The sequence below is a fragment of the Sinocyclocheilus rhinocerous genome, unplaced genomic scaffold (genome assembly GCF_001515625.1).
Source record: "Sinocyclocheilus rhinocerous isolate Xijiao unplaced genomic scaffold, SAMN03320098_v1.1 scaffold2161, whole genome shotgun sequence".
In the NCBI taxonomy this organism is placed as follows: domain Eukaryota; kingdom Metazoa; phylum Chordata; class Actinopteri; order Cypriniformes; family Cyprinidae; genus Sinocyclocheilus; species Sinocyclocheilus rhinocerous.
In genome coordinates this window covers 458896-476208 of record NW_015648277.1, presented here as the reverse complement: position 1 = coordinate 476208, position 17313 = coordinate 458896, and the positions used below count along the sequence as shown (strand labels likewise).

Here is a 17313-nt window from a genome sequence, read left to right as displayed (position 1 = left end):
AAGCATTTGTCAGTACAACATACTATTCCTATTTCACTTTACTTAGTTTTTTCAAGGCAATCGGTTTGCATGCTTTTTTTAAGTAAGCCCAACTAATTAGATTTTACAGTGTATATATATATATATATATATGGATGAAATGTTAGAAGATTAAGTTATCACATTTTTAAGTGTAAATGTAACAGGTCTTGCTCTAACTAAAGGTAAAACCAGTTACCCACAGCATCTTACCTTACTGCTTTAGCTGATGCTATAAAGAGGGTGAGCGGTGAGGGAGAGGTCTTATTTTGTCTCAGTGGTTTAATATACATGCTGGCGTCTTAACACATCATTTCATTTCACAGAAACCTACAGCTCAATTGTGGCACTAAGCATCAATGTCACATCCGAGTCTCTTGTCCAGAACAAATTTTAAAATATAGAGCTAGTGCTTGTAAACCAACACTTAAAGGGCTTCAAACTAAGTACACTTGAAAGAGCACACTGCAGTACAATTTATATACTTATGATCTGACAGATAGATTATTCACATGATGTTAAATACAGAATACTCAGTGTTGAAACAGAAAAATCAAACATCATGTAAAGGTAAAACTAAACTTATTTAGATTAAACAAACGTAACAAATGGAATGTAACAGCGACAGAAAAAAAACAACTCTTCTACAAAAATGTTCTAATAAAACAGCTATTCATTGAAACATTTCACTTATCTCCCCACTGAAAACAAAGTCTTCCACCCATCTATCTCAATGACAATTCCAGCTGCAAGACTGATGGGGTCAAACAAGGCATGAATTTCATATATAAAACTGCTTTTTTTATATATTATGACTTAATTTTGTCCCAACGGTTATATTGCAAGGCACATGATGTATAAAAATGTAAAAAGGACACAATTCCTGAAATAAAAATAACACATGCTAATGTATTATTATTATAATTGTTTTGGTCTACAGAAATCAAACCTTTAATTAATGATATTAATTAATGTTTAACAAACTGTTAACTAAATTTCAACTATCTGAACTACAGAGCTTCTTTTTCCTTTGATCACAACATCATTTTCAAATCTTCACCAATTTTTTACGTCAAAAACCAGATCATTAATTTTGATGTCACACTAAATGGTTCTGCCGCCCCAGAGGATACATCAGAATAATGCCGTTACAAACATGCATATGCAAAAACAAAAAACTGAAATGCAACAGGATGAAATATCCTGACTAAAATAATGATAATGTCAACATTAAAAACAATATACGATTATCCAAAAGTAAGGGAGAACCATTAAATACATATAAATGTATTGCTTGATTAAAGTACTAATTTATAGCGCATAAATAATACACATTTTCTTTACTTTCTCCTTCTCCTCTTAAGGGCACGATCAAGTGCTTTCCATCTATCCAAAACTATACACTATGGCTAATCTTTTAATCTATATATATGACACTCATCACATTCAAAAGCATGTTATGCCAACCACCCATATACATATTACTTGATATCTAACACTTAAGCAAACTCTTAAATGCTGTCAGAAGTAGACGGACTAACCATAGAAGGCTAGAAAACTAGCATACCACTGCTTCCAATGTCAGCAAATGACAAATATTTGGCCAAATGTTTAGAATTCTCATGTTAAGTGCAATGACCAGCTTAATCCACTGACCGCATACATTCACAAACAACATCAACAGTCTCCACAGGGACAAAGATTTGGTCTGCATCAAACCTGAGATTCATCCACAACACACAATAAAGACATCTCGTCCCATTCACCTTTGTTCACTCTCCTTGGATTAAACATGAACGCAACATTTGGCCTGTACGATCCCAATCTCGACACAAAACCGTAAGAAGAGGCAAGGAGGATTCCGCACAGATTATGGAAACTGCAGGATTAAGTCCAAGCTAAAAGTAAATCCATGAGAGAGGGACCGAGAGAGAGCAGGAGAGAGAAAATGTGTGTGGTTAAAAGAGGAAGAGATGAACTGTAATTTTGATGAATGAGAATCTAGCTCCTCACTGACAGCAACCTAATGCAGCCTTCATGGTTGGTTGAAGATACCTTACTCCAACCATCCTCCTCCAGTGATGGAAAGCACAGATGTTCAGCTTTGGCAACTTCTAAATCAAGACACTCACTGTATCGAGAAGAGGTATGGTGCCACATATGGAATGACATCACTTTTTGTAAAGAGCTGAATTGTATTAATTTTATTGATGTCTTTCCGAACCACTTCCCTTAAAAAATATTACTGGAGCACAATGACTAGCATACTGTGCATTCTTATGCCAATAATGTACTGAAACACCAAAAAAAGTCTCTGTAAGTGTTTCCTGCATCGCTATTCTGTGGCTCTGCAATGCTTACCATATCAACACAAACAACACAGCACACCAAGTGTGGTACATTTCCCGAACAAATGACTGGTTCTTTTTACATTCACATATGAATCAGTCAGAGTGGTTACTGAATTGATTTGACTCAATTAAACTGAACCATGAACTGTTACTATTATGCTGTGTTTAAAAGTTAATTCAGTTTGTTTTTGTTTACGGGTAGACAGCTCGTTCTTGAGCAGCTACTCATAGTGCTATAAGTATATTATTATTGTTACTATTAGTAATAGTCAACTGTCAACTACATGAGAAGGTAGGTCATGTAATGTAATGGTGGCACCCATTAGCGAGCGACCCGCTCCACATACAATAAAACTACTTTTCTAGAAGACTGATTTGTGAGTCTGATATGAGTGTAAATCATGATATTTCTCAACAGTTCTATTTTATATTAGCAAAAAAATCACTGCACTTTTAAGGCTTTTGTTGTGACCTATGGTAGTGTAAACGAACAAGCAAATAAACAAATGTAGTAACACAAAGGTTCACTTAAGGTCCAATAAGGTTCCATTTGTGGTTAATTAGCAAAAATTAGTCAACATGAACTAACAATGAAACATTATTTTAAAGCACTTATTAAACTTAGTTCATTTCAACATTTACTACATTGTAATCTTTCTTATGCATTTATTGTGATAATTTTATGATTATATTCATTCCTTTTTATGTAAAGCACTTTGAAATACGCTTATGTATGAAATGTGCTATATAAATAAAATTGCCTAAAATTACTAATACATTATTACAGTCAAAAGTTGTATCTTTTAACATTGTTTATTATACCTGAACTAACAAAAAACAGCTGGATTTTATTAACTAACGTAAAACAAAATGTATCAATACTGTAACAAATGAATTGCTTATTGTTAGTTAATTTTAATTGTTCACTAATGTTATGGGCCTTGTTTTGTGTCACCATGTTATTTTAAGTTTTGCTTGTTTCGAAATGTTATATAACAGTTAGGACCAATTATTAGATCGCATGTGAGCCAAACAACAGCTCTGTGAAAAAGCGATTAAAAGTCTGCAAACACACCATCTGCTAGAACTGCACTACATTTAATTCTGATTTGCTAAAGGGACTAAGCAATCGTTCATAGAATCGGAATTGTTAGATTCCTTACGATTGCATGTTCAAGTGCCATGATGCCAGGAAAATAACTGTAAAAGAATAACAGGCAGCAATTACGGATGCGCTGACACAACGCCAATACGACGGACAGCGGTGCTCTCTGCTCTGACCTCCCAGCTCTGCCAACCTCATCCGCTCGAGGAAGCGCTGGTAGCAGAACATGTCCTGTCTGGACAGATGCAGCCCAGAACATGTAAGACGAGTTTATAATGAGGCAAAAGGAAAAGAACTTTACACTCAGTAACCCATTGGCAATTGAGCCCATTTCGTCACGTTAATCAATAACACAACCAGACCGACGCCATTAGAAAAGCAACTTGCACTAGGCTAAATATTTTAAACATCTGCCGAATTTCCAAGGGGTTTGGCAGTGCTCTTATCATATGCGTTTGTGTTCTTAACGTTTACAGCTGTGTGATGCCTGAGATCTGGGAGAGATGAAACTCTGGTACTTACGCCCTGGTTTTAGGGAAGCCCATTGACAGCAAAACATCCAGACTGTTTCCATGTTTGACAGTTCCTGGCCGGTTCTGCCGCTGCATCCGTGGAGCGACTTTGGCGTATAGGTCCTCTTTTGCTGCCATGGTTCAGCTTTCCATTTGGCTTCAGAACGGCGATTTGCTTTCTTTTGATGCGTCCAAATGAACGGACACGACACACATTTAATACATCGGATCGAGCGCTACAGTATCTGCGTTAAAGGCTGGTTCAAAAACGCTCCATTATTCCCCACAGTTGGACAGACAGAAGTCTTGGCGGACGCGCTACAATGTTTCTAAACACAAAATGATTTGAGCTTCCTGCTGGAGCGCTCATGTCATTACAGTTTGAGAAAGGGGTCACCAGTCGGAAGTCAATCTCATTTGCTCCGCGTATCGACAAACACCGCTATCAATCCGCCACGGGAAGAAATATAATTCGCCGGAGCCACGCGCGGCTCGGGGTATAGTTAGAAATGTTGTAGCGGGCGCGTCGCGAGCGAAATCTATCAATACTTGTTACAGTGGTTCCTCCTAGACATGACTTATTTATGAATGGAGCTTGATTGAAAGCGGTAGTAGCCTATCAGCAGCCGGAGTCCGCCAGGCCCCGCCCCGAACCCTTAAAGTCGCAGTTTTGAAAGGTGACGTTGAGCCCAATAGCATCTGAGCAGATGCGCTCTAATGGCAAGGCAGCGCAGTTCAGTGAGAAGTATCATCATCGTCATTGACGTCTGCTCACGTTCATTTGAACGCTCTTATGTAACTGCGCGCAGGTAGAACGTAGAACGTATCATGTGGAGCCTGGAGGATAAGCGCTTACATTTTAAAAAATGTGAAGGGGCTGTATGTGGCCAGCCCCCAAAAAGAGATCGAAATCAAATCTTGAAAAATCATACATTCTGTAAATCGGTGAATGAACTGTAATCAAAGCTGCCTTGTATGTAGTACAGCTGACATGCTCTTTATTTTCTGATAGTTACTGCATTATTCTACTGTATTAAACATTTTTCTGTGAGCCTTTAGGGTTTGTAATATTTTGTTGTAATACTAATATTAATACTGGGACAATTAAACTGAGTAGTTGTTTTGAATTTTGTGGCAAAGAGCAAAAAAACCTGTCTGAAAACAATTATTTTTCCCGACCTGGTGGCACTGGAATTGCACACTTCAAATGTAATTATCTAAATCTTTTATGGAAAAAAATCAGCCTATTAAAATCATCAATGCAATCAAAACAATTTATTTTATGACAATTTCAAATTGATTTCAACAGGGTTGAAAGCTGTGCAAAATGTATTGTTATCCAACACTGTCGCCTAGCGGTCATATTCAGAACATTGTAGATCGCCTCAGATTTTTTAGACACGTTAAAAAATAAATACACTAATTCCTAATGTCATCCTACGTGATGGAGAAGTGATATTTCCCAGAATCAGTCATATTGTTCATCTGAGACAACCACAAATAACATTGCTTCATTTAATGTTCACAAGCGGTTTTCTGCATGAAAGACAGAAAACCAGAGGAATGTCAACATCTTATATATTCCTTAAGTCATATTCAGTAAATTTCATTTATTAGAAGAATGGGATCAAGTCACACATTAAAAATTCAATCAAACAAAAGGGAAAAAAGGGGTTTTGTAATTTGTTCCCAGATGAATAATTCAGAGGTCAATAAAGCACGATTTCAAATCTTAAAAAATCTAATAAAAAGACAGAAAGATCTATTTACATTACATAAAAGGTATAAACACATAAAAACACACAAGTTACTCTATCATAAAAAAGCCAGTGAAGTAAACAAACCACATATCAATGACTACAATGTACAGCAAATGTTTATATAAAGGAGAGGGGACATTATATCCTGAATGGGGAACATTCATAGTAGCCTACCTTCTCTTCCCCAAGAAGTTTCCATCTCATAGTGCAGTCATGTAAAAATAGCATTGGACATCTTAGTCCACACATAACTAAACAACAAAGCAAATTCTATTAATAGAGAATTGATCTTAGACCCTTTAGGTTTGTGTTCCACTCACAGATTAATCATAGTTCAATAAATTAAATTTCTATTCATTTCTACAAAACCGAGACACAGGTTTAGATTCCTAAAACTAAATCTGCAATCTGCACATTTACGATGGCTGCTTTAAAGCTTTTGAATATTTCTATGGTCAACCAGCTTGGAAAGCTAAGTAGGAAGGCATTTCTCGTCACATACACACTGATCCTGATTTGTATGAACTTCTTAAACAGAAGGCACTGTTCTAGGCACTGAATCTCCACATTTCATGCAGAGCAGCACACACTACACAACAAAAGATGATTTCTGTCTGAATTCCCCCTGAAACAGACACACAAAACAGTGAAAATATAATTATTATTTATAATTATTCATTACCACTACTCTGTTGGTAGAAAAGGGCACAATTAGAAAAGGACATTCAAAATCAACTATTGAAAAGAAAAATCCTGATTAATATCATTTACTCAACTGAGCAAGATATGTTGTACTTACATCCCCATCATCAATATTATCTGTTCTGGGCTGTGTATAAACAGCTTGTTGTTTTGGCTTGCTGCAAGAGATCATTTATATATATGCATTACATTATAGAACATTTTTATAGTACAATATGTCAGAAATGAGGTTATATGTGCCACAGATAAGAAAAACAACTCTTACCTTTCTGCTTTTTCTGTGGAAAAAAAACATAAGCAAATAAGTCAATCATTTTGACTTTCTAATTATAGATAGTTAACCTAGTTAACCACATAGTTAACCTATATCTCTCTCTCTCTCGCTCTCTCAAACACACACACTTATGTAGTGAGAACTTACTTGGCAGATATCCCTTTTTACTGGCAAACCAGAGACCAAAGAGGAGCAATCCAACTGCCAGCAAAGCCACAATAACCCCCGCAACAATGCCACCAACATTTAGATCATCTATAACAAAGAAAAACATCAAAATGAAGTAAATCAAGACATCTGTTAGAGAAGTAAATACCAGAAATATCAAAAATCATACTTGATTCTCTCTCTTTAGAAAGTCAAAAATGTTGCTTTTTGAATAACTGAGAATTTTCAAGCCAAGCCAAAGAGTGGGATTTAAGGCTTGTTTGCACCAAGTCTAAAGATAATTACATCAGCATTCACACAAGTGTACGATAATGTTGTTTATTGTAAGCTAAGCAGCATGCACTGCAGTTATGTTGTCTGCTGCTTTAAATGCTCGAGTGATTTTTGCTGGCTGTCAATGATCTTATCGTTTCTCACCTGGAAAAAAAATCTTAAAGTGATTTCTGTCACGTGTATTTTCATAGAATTAGAATGATTATTACAACTTTATAGTTACAGCTATTTATAGCTATAGTTTTTGTCCTTAGCGTGAACACAATGTATTCTGCAGGATTTTTAAAATCCAATTTTAGGCTTTTTACAACCTTTTTTAAGACACCATATGAGTGGGATAGGGCACTATCTTTGGTAACATATATAACCAAACAATGACTGTAAAAAATATGATTTACAGTTCAAATACAGGTTTTCACAAAAACAAATTTTTTAAAATGGGATGAGTCAAAAGGATCAATTATTATATTTAAAACATGCAATTATATCTTACTGTCTTACTAAGCCATATTAGCCTGTTTAACGGTTCACATTTACAACTGAGTGATTGCTGCAGGGAAAAAAATTTGGTCAATTATCACATTGGTCTAAACAAAAAGAGCAGATGGCTTTATTGAAAATGCGAATTCATTCCCTTCCAGTAGGTGGCACTTTTGGAACGCAGATATAAAGCGCTTTCCCCTATAACTCATGACATTTCAGGCATTACAAACAAGATGAAATTTTAAATGAATTAATGAATGAATGAGGCATTTATATAGCGCTATATTGTGTATTGCTGTATACCCAAAGCGCTTTACAATCATATGAGGGGTCTCTCCTCAACCACCACCACCTGGATGATGTGACGGCAGCCACGATGCGACGGCAGCCACAGGACAACGGCGCCAGTGCGCTCACCACACACCAGCTACAGGTGGAGAGGAGAGAGAGTGATAGAGCCAATTCATTGGATGGGATTATTAGGAGGCCATGATTGACAAAGGCCAGTGGAGTGAATTTGGCCAGGACACCGGAGTTACACCCCTAATCTTTACGAGAAGTGTCATGGGATTTATGACCACAGAGAGTCAGACCTCAGTTTAACGTCTCATCCCAAGGACGGTGTTTTTTACAGTATAGTGTCCCCGTCACTATACTGGGGCATTAGGACCCACACAGACCACAGGGTGAGCACCCCCTGCTGGCCTCACTAACACTAAAATGAAGACCGCAGTCGGTTCCCTTCATCCATTTATATCGTGATTCTTGTGCGTCCCTAAATTTAAGTCCTCTTGAAATTATGATTAAGACTTTTATTGTACCATTTAAGACTTGTTATGGCCTTAAACTTGATACAACTAAATTTAAGTCTTTTTAAGGACCCTTGGAAACCCTGGAACAGGCCTTTATTTTAGCACCCTACTAACCGATAAGTTATGATTTCCAAGAAAGAAAATAACTTGAGACCAAATCTACAGCATCAAGAATTATTCATTGAGTTTCTTGTGTGCTGTCAGACAGACTTCTACTGTATGGGACTACCATCTCTGCCTTGAGAAAGGTGAAGATAGCATTTTTCAACTGTACTGAATTTCTAAATATAGTAGCAAATTTCAAGGACTCCCCAAAACATAGGGGATTCCACTAAATAAACTTCTGTAAATAGATCTGTTGTCCTACAAATAATTTTTATTTGTTATTTGAACTGTATTTTAAAAACTTGAGTAGGTACACCTGATAAAATGTGACAATGTCAAAGAAGCCTTGTAAAGTTTTATAATGCAGTGAACTGTAAGTACAGTTATTATTTGAAAGCAATGAAAATGTTACATACCAGGGAAACACATTTCCATTTCAAAATTCCGCACCTTTCCAGACATCTCTGTAGATTTTTCAGACCATATTTCATAATGAAAAACAAATTAAATTAAATTAAGGGTGTAATGATTAAAGGTTCAATTCATAATACTGAATTCACAATTTGATACTCTCAAAATACTAGAAACTAGTGTTGTCACAGTAGCAATTTCAGTAGTCGGTACCAACACCAGTAAAATTTCTTGATTCTTGGTACCGTAGCACTGAATAAAAACTCCAGTACTTCAAACAATATTGAGTGAATTCTCTCTAACTACTCATCTGATTGGACACTGTGTTCACGCACTCAACATACATGTCTGTGATTGGCTACAGTGGCCAACGCTTCAAAAACATGTTGCAAACTGAAACCATCAATGCCCTTCACAGAATATTTAAGACAACAGAATAGGGGCAGTAGTCTGGAAACACAAACATTTTTCTTTTTCCCATACTTATCCAGACCCTTAAAATACTAAAAATCTAACTGCCTATTGTGTAAGAACCCTGACTTACGGACTTCCATGCGCACTGCATCTCCACGCTGAGGGGTGCCTTCTCCATTACTGGCCTCACAGAAATATGAACCAGTATCCAACTTAGACACACTCGCAAACTCCTGATCACACAAAGAAATACATTTTACAAATATAATCTATAATCTTCCAAAACAGTACCAAACTAATGACAAGTTCAAATTCTAGAAATATATAGTTCTGAATTTTTTTAACGTTTCAGTCATTTGTTGTGAATATATATTATGGAAGCCTGTTTCTACCACAGGATATAAAAATAAAAAAGGTAATTGCGACTTTTCTCTGAATTGCGCTATAAACTCAAAATTCAGATTTTTTTTTCCATTTCGATTTTTTTTTCAGTTCTGAGTTTACATCTCTTAATTCTGACTCTTTTCTTGCAATTCCATTGCTAAAGTCAGAATTGCAAGACAAAGTCAAAAAAATTCAAGAATGTCGAGATGTTAATTCTCACAATTCCGACTTCTTAGAATTCATAGAGTTTATACAGGGTTTCTGCAGGATTTTAAAGCTCAAATTTAAGACCTTTCTAAGACCTGCAATGTCTATAGTACCATATTAAACTGTAAAATTACTGTAAAAAGCATAATTTACAGTTCAGATACAAGTTTTCACAAAAACAAACATTTTATAAAATGATAAACTTTACATTTCAGCCTTTAAACCATTTTTAAGAAAATGGATGAGTCAAAAGTATTAATTATTATATTAATTTATTTTTATCTTTAAGCCATTTTTTCTAAAAGTGTGCACCATCTTTTGAGTCAAATTCTTGCATTTGGGCTGTTACCAAGCAAATGAAATCAGTATCAACAAAATTGATCTTTGCAATGCAGAGGAAACACAGAAGCTGCATTAGAAGTGGCATTTAGATGCATTTACACACTGTTTAATGCAGCTCAGAGGGACATGGAATACCTGCAGTTACAAATGCATAAATAATGTTCTGATATTTTAAACATAAAACATTAAAAACTGGTGTTTGAAATTATTTTTAAAATGAAAAGGTACCTTAAATGTGAAATTAAAACTGCCAGTAGGTGGCAGCAAGTCACTGTTAATAAGTGAGTCATTGCGATTGAACCAAATAATTTAAACGGTTGATTCATTCAGGAAAGAAACACCGTCATGTTGCTCAGAGACGCAAAACAGTGCTGTAGCTGTGTTTGGAATTATTTTTGTTGTTGAAATAGCGCAGAAACAGGCAATATGGTGTCTAAAACGCAAGTCAGTTAAATTACTTCTTGTTTCTTGAACGGTTGTAAAAACAATCAATGTTATATTTGTTATCATGGAAATTTTTGGAGATCAAAACGTCACTTTGTTTGGTATTGATTAACTGTATGAAATTATATAAATATACACATTTTCTGTCCCCATATCTTGAATTTTGTGATCATTCTAAATGCATTGCCAGTCACTGTTAAGTGAGTCATTGCGATTGAACCGAAACATTTACACGGTTGATTCATTTAGGAACGAAACACCGTTGTGTTGCTCAGAGACGCAAAACAGCGCTGTGGCTGTGTTTGGAATGATTTTTGTTGAAGAAATAGAGCAAAAACAGGAAATGTGGTGTCTAAAGCGTAAGTCTCTTAATATTAACTTCTTGTTTATTGAACTGTTGTATAAAATCAATATCACATTTGTAATCATGCTGACTTTTGGAGAAAAACGGCACTCTTCGTGTGATATCTATATGAAATGATATAAGTATATACATTTTCTGGTATCTTGAATTATGTGATAATTCTAAATGCATTTTAATAGACTGATTAATGCAGTGAAAGAATGCACTATAAATGCGCACGCGCACTAGTCTAACCTGCTAGACTTCATCACGTAATGTATGCGCGCACTCTGTAGGTGTTTTGTTTGCTTTTCGTGAGATACTCGATAATATCAAATCGCACATCATTAAAACAACAATTATGATATTATCGCAGACCATACATATCGCACACCCCTATACTGTTTAGATTTTTATAATGCATTGTCTTCTTATCGATCCACCAGTTCACATTTAAAGCTCTGCATGTTTGCAGGGTAAAAACATGGGTCGATTTTTGCATTGGTCTGAACTCTGAGCAAAACAACTGTTTTTTTGAAAATTCTCATTCATTCTCTGCCAGCAGGTGGAGCTTTTGGTAGAAATATAACTGTTTCCCCGGTAACAACTGTACACAAACATGCAACGCTCATGTTTATTTAATGAAATCATAGCCTTTGGAAGTTTAATCCTCACATTCAGCCATATCGCAATTCTAGTCTTTCCATCCCCAAATTTAAGACCTCTTGAAATCATAATTAAGACTTTCTTGTACAATTTAATACTTTTTAAGGCCTTAAATTTGATACAACTAGATTTAAGACTTTATAAGACTTTTTTAAGACCCGTGGAAACCCTGTTATATCTTGTAATTGTGAGTTTACATCAGAATTGTGAGGGGAAAAAAGACAGATTTGTGAGATATAAATTCTGAAATGCGAGAAAAATGTCTGAATTGTGAGATAAATAGGCTAGTCTAAATTATCCTTTGGCAGATACAAACTTCCATAATTTATACACACACATTCATTATATATGCCTGCTATTCTGTATTTTCTAATATTGTAGATGAACACTCACCAGGTTACCATTGAAAACGTTCATCTTGTAGGTGAGGTTCTTAAAATTAGGGAACTTGGTTGGATCGTCAGGGAGGGGAGTGTTGTCCTTGTACCACCTGTAGGTGGATGGAGGGGAGCCATCTGTGTCGAAGCAGGTCAGGCGGGCGTTACTGCCTGTTGTGACTGATGAAGGGATTCTGGATACAGGCTTGGAAGGAGGCACTGTAGTGGAGGGAATTACAGTGGGGATGACAAGACTGTTTGGTGTATTATATCATTTCATCAAAGTAATATTCTATGCTATCCATTGTTAATTATAAACAACGCCAAACCCCACTGACTTTCATAGTATGTATAATTTTTTCAAAATATCTTGTGTTCAACAGAAAAATAAATGCATATAGGTTTGGAACGACATGAGGATGAGACAGAAGTTTTTGCTGTTTACAAGCTAGGGTTGTGATTTATGATGACATGTATATCAGTGACAGCTCTCAGGTAGTGCGTTTTCATGTATGGACCATTTCAACGGATATTCGGCGGTTTAAGGAAGTGACGTGTTTGTTCCTTGGACGTTTCCGGTTAGTGTTTGAGCGCATTCAAAACAATGGCGGCAGGCGCTTGATGCACAGTGGGATTACGTTTTTTTTTTAGCTTTATAAATGAAAACCTTTTTTTACGGTCACTATTGTGACCAGTGGGATTAAATGGGTTAAAATAGGAAACCATTATTTTAAATTGTAATAAAATTTCTAAATATTACTGTTTTTGTCTGTATTTTTGATCAATTAAATGCAGGCTTGATGAGCATAGGAGAATACTTTCAAAAACATTAAAAATAGTAATAGTGCCCACACTTTTGACCAGTACTTATGTATGTGTATGAGAATTTACAGTAAATGTGCATTAAAAAAAACATACATACCCACATATATACTGTATGTAGTGTGTGTGTGCATTTATTAATCTGCATGTAGGCTATACTTTTATATATTAAAAAAAAAACTAATACAGGTTTATGCGAAACACGGTAGCCAGTATCGAATTGCATTCACCTTGTTATGGCTCAGATAGAGCATTCAAATGCTTTCTCGCACTGTTCCACAGCAACAAACTTGTCCAAACTAAGCACACATTTTAAAACGAATGAAATCAGTAATAATGGCATTTATTGATTAGTATCCTAGCATTCATTCAATCAGAGCCGTCCGGAAGACTACTTTTAAATTTCTTTGTAAGTTTGCGCCTCAGTCATATTTAAAGGGTAATTCCAATAACCGTTTATTTTTTTAAAATTTATACCGCAACTGTTGCGTTTTCGCTAGACTTAAAAAGTACACGATTGTTTTGACAGATCTGAGATTTAAAAATGGCGCTACCGGAAATGCTTCAGGACCAGACATGCGCAGTAGCGTTCCAACGCCTTTGTTATTGTTTACATCTTTGAAATGGTCTATATCATACAACATGATTTACCAAGGACTGTGAGTTTGATGGTCTTCTCGTCATATCCATTATTGCCAGACACCTCACAGTCATAGTCTCCGGTGTCTGCTCGTGTCACCTTGTTAAATCTCAGTCCTCCATCATACACAGTGATACGGCCTGCATACTTACCTAATGAAAGAAAAAATAATGCACAATGCTATATATTTTCCTCCATTCACATTTCACACATCAACACACAATAAGAGAATGCTACTGCAAGGTTATAACAATAAACTGGATGACAACAGTAAAGTTTTTATCCATACCAGTTGGCTGGTTATCAAAGTAGACCAATGTTTGAGAGCCCTTGAGATCCTTGAACTTCCATTCTACTCTAGGTGATGACCCAAAGTCAGCAGTGTAGGAACATTTCAAGTCAACTCCTAAAAAAAAGTTATATTTTGTGCATAAATGTTTTTCACATCAAAAACTGAATGCTTAAACCAGGATCACCCAAAATAGGCAGACCTGTCCTTAGGCCAGCCAGTAGAGAGAAGCTCCCCAGTAAATTGTAACACCTCACAAATTCTTCTTCTTCAATTAATATTCAAAACCTATGCAGGCACTACATTATGTTTTCTTTATTATTTAAATATGGTTGCCTACTGACTCATAGAAATAATTATAATTTAAAGACAAACAAACAGAAAAAGCAAAATGAAACTTACCCTCATTCTCTTTCACTTTTACTGAGGGATTACTAACAGTAACCGTAAAAGCGGCATGCAGGCCTGTAGACAGAAAGAGAGGGACTCATCAATAAAAAATTATTCTTAAAATCACATTAAAAACATTACAAATTGCATTAACAGTTGTATCCAGAGTGGAATGATGCTCAGACATCATCTTCATCTAGGCCGACCACTTATTTTTCTATATAACAGAAACATCAGGCAAACACAATCAATCTAATGCAACACGTGACCTAGAACCCTGTTCATTTAGAGAGCTAAAAAAAAAAGAAACGTAATTCGTGAAACTATGCAAATGATGAACATTTCAGTATTAAAGGAAAACTATTACTCTTCAACCATATTAAAGTAGGTTTACACACATCCCATGTAATCTAATCTTGTAATGTGTTCTATAGACCCATTGGATACCCTAGCCATGTTGGCACAACTGTAAATGTGTCAGATTGAGATCAAATGTGTTTTAGATCTTTTCAAACAAGAAAATAGTAAAAAAAATAAAATAAAATAAATAAATAAATAAAAACTTCTCAAAATGTAACCCTTTCAAATAACTTTAGAACTTTCAAACATGTCAGCAAAGAAGAAGCTTGCACTTATGTTGGGTCACCAAGACCAAGAAGAGAAACAATTATAGGTCTATTATACAAGTCTATCGTCCATTTCAAAAAGGCTTGCTAAAACAATAACTGTGACACTGGCAAAATGTGCGGTTTCATAAAAAAAAAAACTGAACCCTTTATTCTACCACAAATGTAGACATGCAACAGATGAAAGCCAGAAACGTTATGACTTTAGAGCAGTTACAATGGCTTTTCCAACTGCTACTCTGAAAAAACGGGTAAACAACCATATGATAAACAACCAATAGGCCTATACTACGAATTCCCATTCATTGACAAACATTGTTTGTCGCTCTAACAATTACTTCAATCATCGTTATTAAGTTTTCCAGACTATTTGCCATTCTGAAACAGTTTTTCCCATGTGTACTTGAGGGAAACAGCTATAAACAAACACGATACTCAAATACTCTGAATTCACGATGACACAATTGTTTCTCTGTCTGCTCAATAGTAGCCTTGTGTGCCTTGTGTTGTGTGTATGCGCGCAGTTGATGCTATCGAGAATTAGCCTAGATGTTTCAGTGTTACTGGTTGACTACTAATAATATTCAATAATAAAAATATAACACTTTTAACTTATTAAAATACGGTGGCTATACTGTTAATTGTTTCTTTCTTTCTTTTTGGTCACGTCTTCTGGATTGCGTTTCAGCTGTCACAATTTCCTGGTTGTGGAGCTCGGGTTTCGGATGGGGGATGGGCAAGGTGGAAAAACAGGTTCTCCAGGACAGGTGCCGTCGGGCCGTGAAAGGCCTTCTTTCACATTTAAACAGCAATACAATTATATTTAAAATGCTGTTTCTATTTGACCTAAATACAAAACTTAAGTTAGGATAATTAGGTACCGTAACAAAGCAGATATGCTCAATTTTGCTACGCATGAAGCGCTGTATCGAATCATATTTCGAACTGCTCTTAGTTGACTCGGTTCACTGATTCATTTGAGTCATTGCTTACGAATGTGAATATGATCATACTAAAGTTAAAACCGGTTCGGCTTCAAGTGGTTAGTCGGAAATATCATTCATCTCAACAAGAACCGATTCAAAATAACGACAGGGAACTGGTCAAATAAGGCCACATTTGCCACTGTTTTCTCTTTTTGCAGACCTATATGCCTACTAGTCTAAATAAACTAAAATGTAAACGCTAAATTCCACTTTAGGAGAATAATAATGCATTTTTAATTTAATAAATGTGAGAAATCGCTGATGAAATGTTTTAGCAATATAGGCCTAACAGTTTTTTATATATATTAAAAGTTTTTTAAATTAAAAGTTTAGATTGAATATTTCACAGAAGACATTAGTCAATGACAGGGCGTAATAAAAATTAAATGTAAACATGATTCAAACACTGAAAACATGGATTCCTACCTGTGACTGAGATAGAGAGGCACACAAAGACGAAGGTCAACATATCCACTTTGAAATACTCCAAAGTCTTCCAAAATATAGCTTTTTTTTTAAAGATAAAAATAAATAAAAAAATACCTGGTTTTATATTACGTTACGAGTAGATTTAAGGAGTTGTGTATTTGCTATGCCCTCGCAAAACTCAGCTGAGTCAAGATAAGCTGAAAGGTTGAAACCAAACGCCCTCCTAAGTGATACTGTGTTGCCTGGACCGCGTGCGATTGGTTGAACACACCACATTAAGACACTCCCGCTGCGTGACGTCATGAAAGTAAACGCAGGTTCAAGAAAGACAAACTACTTTTCATTATTTTAGTTGTTTTATTTATTATTTTATGTTTTCTTTCTTCCTCTGGCTAATTTTTATTTTATTTTACTTGTAATCTTGTGTACTGATGGCATTTATATGCAAAGTTGTATTTCTCTTACTGTTTTATATGTTCATATGCAATAAAAATTAAAAAAAAGACAAACTACTTAAATGCCCCCTTGTCAAGGAATTTTGGTTTGACGTGTCAAAATTATTTTCTTCAAAATCTAATGTAGACATTGATGTTACTATGTGTGATATATTTTGTTATTTTTCTCATTGTAAACATAACGTAGAATATATAGGAAATGTATTTATTTTATTGGGAAAATATTATATTCATAAATGTAAATTTTCTTCAACATCTCCAAAATTACATAATTTTCTTTGTGACTTTAACTACTTAATTATAACACTAAAAAATATTAATACCAAAAAAAGTGTCAAATTTGTGAAACTGTATAATGATCTGCTGAATGGTACATAATTTTGATTTACTACCTCTGTATGTTTTGTTTTATCTATGTATTCTTTTTTTTTTCTTTTTTTTCTGTTATTTATTTTTTTTTTTTCTTCTTTGTCTTCCTATATAATTTTTATATTCATAATGTCATCCAATGTTACATAAATTGTT

At 35.2% G+C, this 17313-nt stretch overlaps 2 protein-coding genes across 4 annotated transcripts in view; both read right to left on the bottom strand.

The window, feature by feature from the left end:
* The window catches only part of LOC107709710 (ubiquitin-associated and SH3 domain-containing protein B-like), a 25835-nt gene extending 21320 nt beyond the window's left edge, over window positions 1–4515 (bottom strand). The window contains exon 1 of the mRNA XM_016514304.1: window positions 3997–4515. Within this exon, the coding sequence (XP_016369790.1) occupies window positions 3997–4124 (128 nt within the window). The 5' untranslated portion in view covers window positions 4125–4515. The remainder of the gene's footprint in view (window positions 1–3996) is intronic.
* A 1061-nt stretch (window positions 4516–5576) lies between these two features.
* Window positions 5577–16563, bottom strand: LOC107709707 (junctional adhesion molecule A-like). Of its 3 annotated transcripts, none has more exons than XM_016514300.1 (11): window positions 16331–16563; window positions 14305–14367; window positions 13903–14019; window positions 13625–13765; window positions 12168–12370; window positions 9519–9621; window positions 8980–9027; window positions 6866–6977; window positions 6714–6726; window positions 6546–6606; window positions 5577–6371 (listed from the first exon to the last, which is right to left on the bottom strand). In XM_016514300.1, the coding sequence occupies exons 1-10, from the start codon at window positions 16371–16373 to the stop codon at window positions 6562–6564; spliced, it is 888 nt and encodes a 295-aa protein (XP_016369786.1). In that variant the 5' UTR covers window positions 16374–16563; the 3' UTR covers window positions 5577–6371; window positions 6546–6561. The 3 variants fall into 3 exon arrangements, with proteins under 3 accessions (XP_016369786.1, XP_016369784.1, XP_016369785.1); XM_016514298.1 differs by having other exon boundaries at window positions 6870–6977; window positions 16331–16562; XM_016514299.1 differs by lacking the exon at window positions 8980–9027 and having other exon boundaries at window positions 6870–6977; window positions 16331–16561.
* Between the last annotated feature and the right edge of the window lie 750 nt (window positions 16564–17313).